The following is an 11,863-nucleotide window of genomic DNA, read 5'->3' as shown; positions in this document are numbered from 1 at the left end:
GCTCCATCTCCACTCGCTCATCGCACTTTCTTCTCCTTGATTTTGGGGTGATTTCCACTGCAAACCTCGGGGATTTGGGCTTCACCACGACAGAGGTCACAGTCCGGCTTCACAAACCAGCATCTGCTTTTTTCCTTCCATTTTTATTTTTATCTTTTCCCTATTTTTTTTAACCGTACAGGTAAACTCAAGTCAATAAAGACTGAATCTCTTCAATTCTTCATAAAAGGTGGTACGAAAGTACTCATCCCTCCACTGACCTGGGCCCCATCGGCCTCAGGTATTTCACCTCCTTTCTAAAAGCTGTGACCCAGGAACAAACTTCGCATCGTGGATCATTACCTTCCTGCAGAACCCTCAGGAAAACACACCAGGTCTGATAACTAATTACACTACAGGCTATATTTTTTTAGTTTCTTTCTTATTTTTAGCCCACGCCATGGCGCTGCTCGGGGTGAGTGTGCAAAACTTTCGACCCAAGCCTAACAAGCTCACCAAGTGCGAATGAAACAGCCCAAGCGTGAGGACAGCGGGGTCATTTTCACACCCCTGCTCTCCAGCTTGCTTTGCTTCCACAGAGCAGCTTAATCGTGCAAAAACTAAACACAGTATGAAAACACTAACTGTTAACCTAATTAAACAGAGGGGGGAGAAACCGAAGCGAAAGAGAGAGGGCAAAAGGAAGAAAACAAGAGAAAGATGAAAGGGAGAGAATTAGAAGGAAGGACAGCAAGAGAGAGAGAGGAAAAAGAGGGAAGAGGGATGGGAGAGAGAGGACGAAGAAAAAAGTAAGTAGAAAGAAAGAAAGAAAGAAGGATAAAAAAAGAAAGAAAAAAAGACGAAAAAGAAAGAAAGTGAAAGAAAGGAAGTAAGCCTGAATTTTTATTTATTTCCAATAAGCCAGCCCCAAAATCCACCCGTGACGTAGCTTCCCCGCCGGCAGGAGAGGGTCTGTCCGACAGGAGAGGGGCCGGCGGGGCTCGGGGCAGCGCGGAGCCGCCGAGACCGGCACCGGGAGCGGGGCAGGACCGGGTCAGCCCCGGGGGAACCGGGTCTCGGCGCGGGCACTCACCGTGGTGGGCCGTGGGGTATCTCTGCACGGTGGCTCTCACGGAGTTGCCGTAGTACGGAGGGACGGGGTTGCCTTGTCCGTCGATATTAAAAAGTACATCCACTTCCTCGGCGAGAGGATACTGCGTGGGGTCCATGTAGGTATGGCCAAGCGTGGGGTGATGCGAGTCCGGGTGCTGCCCATTGAGCACGGCCGGGTGGTGGTGGCTCACCCACCGCGGCTGGTCCGTGGAGACCTCCATCTTCCGCGCTCGCTGCTCCGCCGCTGCTCTTCCTCCTCCTCCTCCTCCTCCTCAGCAAGGCGCGGAGGGCTTGAGATCGGAGGGGGAGACGCTGCTGGAGTTAATGCAGGGCGGGAAAAGTGCTCGGCGAGTTTGGGGGATGTTTCTGGTTAGGTTTGTTTTAAAGCGGAGGAAGGGGGGAGTTATGGTGATAAACGATCGATTCCAAAAGAAAAAATTAAAAAAAAAAAAAAAAAAAAAAAGAAAGAAAGAAAAAACCGGGAAAATAATAAAATTTGAAAAGGACAAAAAAAAGGAAAACAAAAAAAAAAAAAATCAGGGAAAAAAGTTCTCTGCGAAGTGAGGTCCCTTCGTATCTTCCGCTCTGTTGCAGATGTTTGTCTTCTTTGATCACCTGTAACGAGAGAGAGGAAAGGGAAGGAGCAGAGAGAGAGAGAGAGAGAGAGAGAGAGAGAGGCAGGGAGAGAAACGTGCTTGAGAAGTTCTGAACTTTAGCACCTGACTTTTTAGGCAGGAGAAAACCCATCCCATCCCTCGGCAGCCATCCCTGGGAAGCGCCTGCTCTGCTCTGGACCCACCTCTCCCAGCGCCTCTTTCTCTTTCGCTCTCTCCCGGCTCGGAGCGGAGCCCAGCAGCTCCCACCGCGCTCCTGCCGCCCAGCTCTTACTCTTCCTTGGGTTTGGTGGGGGGGCTTTGGCTTTTTCTTTTTTTTTTTTTTTTTTTTTTGGTCGTCGCCGTTGTTTGTTTATTTGTTTATTTGCTCCATTTACACCTGAGAAGCTCCAGCGGCTCAAGCCGGTGAGAACTTGTGCCATTCGCTGCTCCGCAGCCCCGAGTCACTTTGATTGCTCATTAATTATTATGCAACCGAGAAAGGGGGGAACGGGGGGAAAAGAGAAGGGAGGGAGGGGGGTAAATCAAAGAGAGGGTAAAGCGATGGAGAAGAGGGTAGGAGTGAAGGGAAAGAGAGAGGAGAAAAGGAGGGTGGGGAGAGCGGGGGGAAAAAAAAGAAAAAAGCAAGAAGTTGCTAAAGAAATTCCGCACAAACCTTGGTGGAGAAGCAGTATGTGACCCAGGAGGGATGAAGCTGAAAGTGCTTGATCAGATCAGATTGTGCTCTCTCGCTCGCCCAATTTTTTTCTCTATTTTTTTTTCCTCTCTCTCTCTCTTTTTTTTTTCTTTCTCTCTCTCTCTCTCTCTTTTTTTTTTTTTTTTTTTTACAGGGAAGGCATTCTTTCTGAAAGGAGCAGGATGGCGCCAGCCGGCTCAGTGCTTACAGACAGCTGTGGCGAGACGCAACTTAAGGAGGTTCCAGTGTCATAAGCCCGGGGGAGGCGGAGCCTGTCCCCGCCTGAGGAGGGGACCGGCGGGGCGCTCCGGCCGCCCCCGCGCTGCCCCCACGGGAACCCTCCGGCGACAACTTCTTTTCATTCCCCTCCGCCTTTTATTTTATTTTATTTTATTTTTATTCTCTGTTTTTAAGGGGGAAGTTAAGTTTTCCCGCTGTCCCAGAAACTCCGCGAGCGTCCACCCCGGGAGGTGGTGCGTGGATGAGACGCGTTGGGTTATCCCGCTGATTCCCGGGGGGATGCCAGGCGGACCGGAGCCCCCCAGGAGCGGGGATGCGCCGGCAGGTGCGGGACCTCGGGGGCCGCCCCCCGCCCCCGAAATAAACCCGCCTCTTCTCGTCTTTAGAGCGGCCTCACGCAGGACTGAATTATTGTTATTTTTAAGGACGCAAGCGCAGAGAAACGGCCGCGCGTTCGGAAATAACACGGTTTTGGGGGGTTTGTTCCCCCCCTTCTCGTTCCACTGGGCACGTCGGGGGCGGTCAGGTAGAGATGAGGGGGTCATTGCTGGGGTCGGGAGGGGCCGGGGGGGCTCATCCCTTGGGTCCGGGGGACTCCATCCCATGGGGCTCCATCCCTTGGGGATCCATCAACCCCTTGAGGATCCATCGATCCCTTGGGGGGCTTCGGGACGGGACCGACGGGACCCCCGGGAGCCCCGGCCGGCCACGCCCCCCCGCGGACTCAGCCAATGGGCGACGGGCAGGAACTGGGGCGCCGGCCGCGGGCGGCGCTGATTGGCTGCTCGCCCGGCCCCCGGAGAAGCTGATTGGCTACCCCTCCGCGCCCCTCCGGGCCGGCCCGGGCGCTGCGTTGAGCCAGGGCATCCCCTAGCGGTGCCCAGGGGGCATCCCACCGGGAATGGGGTGGGAACGGGGCACAGCGACACAGGGGACACGGGGGAGGGGGAGAGGGGAAAGGGAGAATGAGGGAGAGCGGGTGGAAAGGGAGAGACAAAAGACGCGAGGAAAAAGGAAAGATAGGAAGAGGGGGAAAAAAAAATGAAAGATGGAAAGAAGGAAGGGAAAAAAAAAGGAAGGAAGAAAAGATGGAAGGAAAGAAGTAGAGAGAGAGAAAGAAAGAAAGAAAGAAAGAAAGAAAGAAAGAAAGAAAGAAAGAAAGAAAGACAGACAGACAGACAGACAGAAAGAAAGAAAGAAACAAAGAAAGAAAGAAAGAAAGAAAAAGGCAAAAGGTGGAAAAGAAAAAAAAATAAGAAAAAAGTAAGAAAAGAGAAAGAGGAAAAGGGAGCGGAAAAGAGGGGAAAGAAATAAGAAAAGAGAGGAAAAGAAAAGAGAGGAAAGGAAAAGAGAGGAATAGAGAGAAAAAGAAAAGAGAGGAAAAGAAAAGAGAGGAAGAGGAAAAGAGAAAAGAGAGAGGAAAAGAAAAGAAAAGAAGAAAGGAAAAGAAAAGAAAAAAAGAAAAGAAAAGAAAAGAAAAGAAAAGAAAAGAAAAGAAAAGAAAAGAAAAGAAAAGAAAAGAAAAGAAAAGAAAAGAAAAGAAAAAGAAAAGAAAAGAAAAGAAAAGAAAAGAAAAGAAAAGAAAAGAAAAGAAAAGAAAAGAAAAGAAAAGAAAAGAAAAAGAAAAAGAAAAAGAAAAAGAAAAAGAAGGAAAAAAAAGAAAAGGAAAAGAAAGGAAAGGGTGGGGAATGAAAGGAAAAATGACGGGGAAACGGAAAAAAAACCAAAGGATAATATTATTTTTTTAAAAAAGCACTAGAACAAGTCACTCACTGGGTGCCTCTGTCTCTCCGCACTGGCAGGAGCGCAGCCCGGCTGGGGAGGAAGTGCCACTGAGGAATTTTTATACCGGGAGGGTCTCGATAAACCCGGGGCTCCGCAGCGGCTGTGCCGGTGTCCCGGCGGTGCCGCCGGGGCGGTCCCGGCTCAGTGGGGCCGGGATGGGCTCAGCCTGCCCGGGGAGCCGGCTCCGCTCGACGGCTGGGAGAGCTGAGCCTCCCGACGGCGGGATGGATGGATGGATGGATGGATGGATGGATGGATGAATGGATGCCCCGGGTCCTCGAGGGTGCCCATTTTTAAGCCTGGTTTTAAGCCCCCGGCGCAGCCCATCGGCGCTGGGCGTGGGGACAGGGCAGCAGCGCTGCGGTTTCACGCGTGAAGGATGCGCCGTGGGGATGCACATACATGCATTTATTTTATTTTTTAAAAAGTCACCTTCCGGGGCAGGTATAAACACCGAGAATCAGCTATACGTTGGGGTCGGCGTAGCCTGGACAGGGGGGGAACCCGGGAAACGTGCCGGGTTGGGAGCGCCGAGGAGGGTGGACGAGCCGAGATGGGGGTGGCAGCCCCCCCTCCCAGAACTGTCCGGGGGATGGGGATCGACGCTCCCCAGCCCTGCCCAGCCTCGCCGACGCCGCCAGGACCGAGTCCCGCCGCCTGGAGGGAGCGGGCACCGCTCCCGGCATCCCATCGGGGGCACGGGAGGGAAGGGGGAGACAGAAGCGGGATGGCCCTCCCCGAGCCGGGGGCTTTAACTCACTCCGGGAAAACTCGTGTTTCCTCTCTCCCCCCACTCAGAGAAGCCGCTTTGCCCGTAGCTTTTTTATTTTGCGGGGTGACCCCTCCTTTACACACCCCAGGAGCTGGGGTGTACTGTGAGGGGGGGAAACGGAAGGGAAAACAGCGCGATCTCTCCTGATGCACTTCCCGGGTTGACCCGCCGGGTCCCTCCGCACCAGGCGGCCCCATGGCCTCTACCCCCGCGATGTGGGGGTGTTTTGGGGTGTTTAAGGTGCCCCAGCACCGGGGTGGGCCCTCCTTTGGGGAGGAGGAGGACGGTAAAGAGGAGAGCAACGTCCAAGAGCACAAACTTTCCGCTTCCCACCCTCCTCAGATTTAAGTGTTTTATGGACGTGAGGGCGAAGTGTCTCCCCGGGATTTGCCCCTTTATTCCGCCTCCCCAAGCACATCCTGCTGGCGAGAGTGGTCTCCAGAACTTGGGAAAAGTCACCTTCTCTCTTTTAACATTTGGGGGGCGTCTAGTGCTGAGCTGGGATCTTTGGGCAGGTGAGCTGAGATTCCCACCCGCACTCCCTCCGGCAGTTACAGCCCTGAGACCTACAGCCGTGGGATCACAGGAGGGGAATTTCCATCCAGAGGTCACAAAATTGCTAAGCCATTTTAAAACGTGCCTTTAGCCTGTCCAGAGGCACTGGGGAAACCGCTTTCCTTCAACTGTTTGGCGGACACGAAACGATTAATGCAAATTAAAATTAATAAAGCAAAAAAAAAAGAAATAAAATAAAAGTTAAAATAAGTAAAATAAAATAATAAATCAGCAACTACACCAAGTCCCATCAGTGGCGGGAGGAAAAGAAGTGGTCTCGTCCTGCCCCTATGAGGGACAACAAGGGTGTCACAGTGGGATCCTGTCCCCCGCCTGCCCCTCGCAGCCACAGTCCCAGTCACGGGAGGAGGACCCCGCTTTCAAATCTAGTTTTCTCAGGCTGTCCCTTTATTTTCAACCCATCTTGGATAGACTCGATCTTCCCATCCCCTTCCCAGCCGGGGGGAAGTCGTGGTGGGGAGGGCAAACACTGCCCCCACCAAAAGACAAAAAGAAAAAAAAAAGGAAAAGGAATAATTTAAAAAAAAAAAAAAAAGTAAACCCATCATTTTCCTCCTCTCCTCGGATTATCCTGTGATCCCCGGGGGTTTTGCGAGGAGCGCTGGCCTTGACCGTCCTTTTCCCAGGCTGTGGCTGCAGATCCATCACCTCGCCCCCCCGCGGCAGCCCCCAGCAGGGTTTCCAGTGACAGCTCGGCGTTAATAGGAGCCCATTGTTGGAGCAATTAGCCCCAAGCTCGCCACCAGCCGCCAGATAAGGGTCGGGGGCTCGGGGGTTAATTCTGCCGGGAGGGGGGAAGGGGACCCCGAGGAGAGGGGCTCCAGCATCCCTCCGAGCTTGGGAAGGGATAGAGGGAGGGGGAATGGGGTTAACTCTGGCTCTAAAGGGTCACGAGGAAACGCTTTTAGCACAAGTCACTTACAGTCCCAAAAAGGAGGGAATTAAATAATAATAAAACCAACAACAAAAAAATCCCGAACTTGGTGGGATGGGGCGGTCACACAACCTACCGCTCCCCCAAAAATGATCAGTCAAAGGGCACTAAACCTGCCGGGGCCCCCCGCTTTTATTTTTTTTCCTTCAAGTCTTCCTGTTAAAATAGATACAGGGAAGGCTGTTGTGGAGCCGGGACCCGGGGCCACCCCACTCTTCCGTCCTCGTTGGTGCCCACCGCAGCGACTGGCACCTCGGGGCGGGGACAGGCAGACCCCCTCCTCCCCCTTCTCCCCCCCTTCTCCTTTAGCCCCCCTTTAAACGACAATTGACTGAAAAGGGATTAAGTTACGTTTGTCGGGCTGCCTTTTTTTTTTCTTCCAGGGTACCAGAATAGTACAGGTAAAGCTGTACAAACAGCCGGGAGCGAGGAATTGGGGGGTTATGGAGAGGACACGGCCCAGGGCAGAGTTCCGAAGATTATTATTAATTTTTTTTGCCTGTGTACAGCAACTTGCCGAGAGAGAGGGACCCGGGGCTGTGAGCGGCGTTGCCACCTTCCCGGCTGGGGCAACCCCTCCCGGGGCACAAATCCTGTCAGCCCCCGGGATGGGACGGTGCTGGGCCCTGGTAAGGCTGCTGAGATAACCTCGGGTTAAACAAAGGCGGAGAGAAGAGGGAATATTTTTTTCCCCTCTTTCCCCCCCCCCTTCGTGAATCAGGCAGGAATCCGTTTCCCCAAGGCCACCCCCCCCGGCCTTTATCAGTAAAACGATGACCACCATCCCTCCAGCTAGGAGCCGGCAAATTAATAATAATAATAATAATAATAATAATAATAATAATAATAATAATAATAATAATAATAATAATAATAGTGGTCGAAGTGAGAGACTGCATTTCTACATCTTCCCTTTCTCATCTCACATGAGCCTTCCCCTTCGCTTCAAAACCAGCCACATGAGTGTTTCATTCTTTTTTTTTTTTCCCTCTCTCACTCTTCATTTTTTTTAACATATGCGTATATATTTCCGTTCTATTCTTATAATTCATTTATCTCCCCTTCACGAAAATCTGGAGGAAACGTAAACACACGCACGTAAAGAAGTGCCGAGCCATGCAAATTCAGAGAGAGAACAAATCATCGGCTGATTACACCGGGTCCAATTTTTTCTCCTTTCGTGCACCACCACCCACCCCAGACGCACACAATTTTTTTGTTTGTTTCAGCGCAAATGATGCTATTTGACGGAGGAAGAGGAAGGGAGGGGGAAAACCCTGCTCTGCCGTAGAAAAGAAATTCGAAGAATTAAAACTGGGAGGAGAGAAACTGGGACTTTTCTTTCCCCTCCTCCCCCCCGCTTCTTTGAAGCTGAGAAGAGGGCGACTGCCCCGGGACACTGCAGGAGTTAAAAAAAAAAAAAAAAAAAAAAAGTCTGAGAAAGATCAAAAACCGGCTCCGCAAGTCCCAGGGGCGACCTCTCCCCCCGACACATTCCCCAAACTGCGCGGCTGAAGCGCGGAGAGGAGCCGGGCAAAGGGGAGAAGGGGGGGGGGGGGAGTCATGTCAACCCTTCTGCCGGTGCCCCGTCCTGCTCTGGGATGGCAGGCAGAACCCAGCTCCCTTCCCTCCTTCCTTCTCTCCCTCCCTGCTTCCTTCCTTCCTTCCCTCCGCAGCACAGCCACGGTTTCACGCTCAGCCCGGTAAGTCTCTTTTCTCCCTCCCCCATGCACCTTTTCCTTTCTCAGACAGCAGAAGTGTACTTGGACAAGGGGTTCTGCTTCTCCTTTTTATTCCCCCACCCCTTTTTTCCCGTTCTCTCCTTTTTTTACCCCTCTCTCCAGGCTGGGCGAGAGGTTCCCGACCCTGGAGCGGGTCCCCGCCGGGCACGGCGCTGGGCAGGGGCGGGCGGGCGGCGCTCCGAGGAGGATTCGACCCCACAGAATTGAAAAATAAGAGCAGAAAAAGCCAGAAAACCGCCTGAACAGCCACTCCAAATTACGGTGAGGTTAGAGACGTGCATTAAGAGGGGGAAATTACAAAAAAAAAAAAAAAAAAAAAAAAAGGAAAAAGGAGGGAGGGGGAATCAGTTTATTTCGTGTTTCTCGGTTTTGCTTTATCTCCCAGGAACGTTTTGAGCCATAGATTTGAAGGCGTACTGAAGCATCTTGCAGGCTTTAAAGCCGACAAGCGCCGTTTTCCTCGAACCCCACGGAGAAGGGGAAGCTGCTGTCGTGGTGTTTAAGGATTTTTTTTCTTTTCTTTTCCTTTTTTTTTTTTTTTTTCCTGAAAGTAGAAATTACCCCGGGACTTGAAGAAAGCACAAATCGCCAGGCTGCTGGCGTGAGAGGAGGCGGCAGAATTAACACCAACTCCTCGGTGAGACGCAGGGGCACATCCCGACCTCCCGGGATTAAAGCCGGAGCGATTTGCTCCGGGAAGCGTCTGGCTGCTGCTCGTTTGAAGCCGTCCCTGCACGCCCCAAAACAAACACCTCTTGTCCACAGACCCCGCCGGGGGTAACCCCGCAAGACGCGGCCGCCCCGCACAGTGACAGGCCACTCCGTAAACACGGGGCTCACATCTACCGTCAGAAACTACAAAATTCAAATAGTACCGAGGATGTCGGAATCTACACGATTTCTTTTCGCTCTAAAGAGCGGACTACCGCACCCCAAATTCCCCTGAGGAGCCCATACAAGCTCCCCAAGGTGTTATCCCCCGCTCACCGTCCAAGCACAAGGCGATGCCCTGCTCATCCCGGGGGGCGAGCGGAGCCCCCAGACGAGACTTCCCCCTCCCTCGCATCCCACTTCCTACCTGCCCCTGCGGGGAAACACCTTCTCGTCTTATTTCCCCACCTGAAATTAAAACATCCCCTTCGGCTCCGTAAAAAAAAAAAAAATCACATCCCCGGGGAGAAGGAAGCGCTTTGTCCCAGCCGGGAGCAAAACGCCGCGGGTGGAGTAGACCTTCCCTCTCCCCTCCTTCCTTTCCGAGAGCCTGTTTCCCCTTTCCCGTGGCCCTCAGGTTGCCGGGACCCTGGTTGTCCCCCCTCTCTGTCCGGGATACATCCCAGTACTCCCAGGGAAGGGGGATCGGTGTCCGCCCAGTCGGAGCAGCAGCCCCTGCCCGCGGCACCGCCGGGTCTCGGCTCCCCCGCTCAGCACCTGCGGCCCATAAATAATGGAGAAAACAAGCGGGGCCCGTGGTTATTAATTATCCGGTTGCATTAAAATCTGTCACCCGGAGCCCGCTGCCTGTGTACGGACACGTGAAGGTAAGAGAGCTTGGATGGATGGATGGATGGATGGATGGATAGATAGATAGACAGATAGATAGATAATTTTCTCCCTTTTCTCTTCTGAAGACGTTCAATGACAGCTAACGCGGATTTCTGTAGAGCCCGAGCCATTTCCAGGTTCCCTCCTGAAACACCCTCCGCCCGGTGTGGAGGGTGGAAAATTTTCCTACAAGAGGGTAAGGAGGAGGGAGACTTAAATCCAGGGACACCAGGAAAGAGGGGAAGCTCTCCTCTCGCCCCGCGGCCCCGAGTCTTGCCGGAGCCCAGAACGGCCCGGCCCGGGGATCCCCCCGGCGGGACTGGGAACCGCGGGAAGGTGCGGGGTCCGGCCCCGGAGCGGAGTCATCTCCCTCCCCATCTCAGCCTACCTTAATTACACGTCTCTGAGGTAGCTCTGGTTTGGGTTTACAAGGTATAAAAAGAAGAAATATCTACGAAAAGCGGTGGAAGATCGTCCTAAATGGATTCTGCTAGAATCATAGTATTCCTGTTACGTGTTATATATTAGGTATTTTTAACATGGATGTATAGAGTACTACATATAGAGTATATATTAGGCACTGCAGAGCGCAGATCGATGTCACTGAATCAAATCAAATCGGAATTTTTTGTGGGAATAGTACAGAACCGCAGCCATCGGCAGATGCCTGCCGGCATGAATATCGCTGTACACAGAGTTATACGACTAGGTCCGTATATACAAAGTATAATATATGTGCACATAGGTACTAAGACAGAACGGAAAGGCCCCGATTTCGCATATCCCGTAGGTATCTACCTACCCCTTCCATTCCTGAGATTAATGTTTCACATCCCAGCTATGACAGAGCCGTGTCTCATCTCCCACCCTCCCACCATCCCAGCCTCACTCCTTTGCCCCTTAACACCCAGGGGTAAAACAGCTTTTTCTCACCCGCTTCCAAAATTTCGGCTTCCTCCCGGATCGGGGTGGTGGGGGCTTTCCCCAAGGTCACCGGGAAAACTAAATTTCCCCCCATGCACCCCAAGCAATGAGGGAGAGTCGGGTTGCGTTTCAAGCCCTTTGAGCCGAGCTCCCCATCCTAATGCCCTCCACGTGGAGAAGGAGTAAAAATGGGAAGAATTAAAAAAAAAAAAAAAAAAGAAAAAAAGAAGAAGAAGAAAATAGGAGGAGGGTGAGGGGACACACGAACAGGCAAATCGGTGTTCACTGACCTGGGCAGACGCTTTTGATTTTGGCCGGTTCCTCTGGAGCGCTCAGGGCAGGAGTGCGGGAGGAGCGGAGCCGCTGCTGGCATGTCGCAAGCTCCCACCGAGGGGGAAAACCTGGGGGAGCCGCATCCTCCGAACGCCCACCCTTGCCCTCCTCCTCCTCCTCCTCCGGGCTGGGCTGAAGATCAGAGCTCTTCCGGGTTGGGAAAGGGCAGAGAAGGAGTGAGAGGAATATGATGGGCCATTTCTTTACACACCCATCGATGGGGCGGGGAGGTGGAGGCGGGGGTGCAGGGGCAGGGCCAGGGCCGGGGGGACGCGCCAGGTACTGGGGCTCGCAGCGGTGTGAGCGTGATGTAACCCGTCCCGGGAGCAACTGTCAGCGCCGTGAGCCTGGAACACCGGGAAGAGGGAGAGGGGGAAATATAATTAAGCGTATGATCACACAAATAACGCCGGGGCTCGCTCCGCTGCATCGAAAGCTTTCAAGGAAAAGCGGTGACATTAACGGCGAGGGGCTGGTTCTTCTCCTCTGCCCCCCCTGCTCCTCGGGAGTGGGGGAGGGGGGACGGACACACCTTTAACTAGCCTATTTTCCTTTATTTACTTGTTTTTAACCATCGCTAATTTATTTTTATTTTGTACGTGTGTCTGTGTAAGGCTCCAGGATCTAGACAGG

At 52.8% G+C, this 11,863-nt stretch overlaps 1 protein-coding gene across 3 annotated transcripts in view; it reads right to left on the bottom strand.

The window, feature by feature from the left end:
• GATA3 (GATA binding protein 3) overlaps positions 1-11,382 on the bottom strand; it is a 29,489-nt gene extending 18,107 nt beyond the window's left edge. For 2 of the 3 annotated variants that reach the window (XM_051795235.1, XM_051795237.1), the window contains exons 1-2: positions 11,188-11,382; positions 1,073-1,707 (exon numbers count right to left, since the gene is read on the bottom strand). In XM_051795235.1, coding sequence (XP_051651195.1) covers positions 1,073-1,313 — 241 coding nt within the window. In that variant the 5' untranslated portion in view covers positions 1,314-1,707; positions 11,188-11,382. Of the gene's footprint in view, positions 1-1,072; positions 1,708-2,361; positions 2,947-11,187 lie in introns of those variants that run through there. The other variant, XM_051795236.1, reaches the window with a different exon arrangement.
• Positions 11,383-11,863: the final 481 nt, after the last annotated feature.

This window comes from Manacus candei, unplaced genomic scaffold, assembly GCF_025592945.1.
Source record: "Manacus candei isolate 608988 ecotype Guabito, Panama unplaced genomic scaffold, ASM2559294v1 h1tg000042l, whole genome shotgun sequence".
Taxonomy (NCBI): domain Eukaryota; kingdom Metazoa; phylum Chordata; class Aves; order Passeriformes; family Pipridae; genus Manacus; species Manacus candei.
Note: the sequence above shows the minus strand (reverse complement) of the source record. Positions and strands in the feature narration are given on the sequence as shown.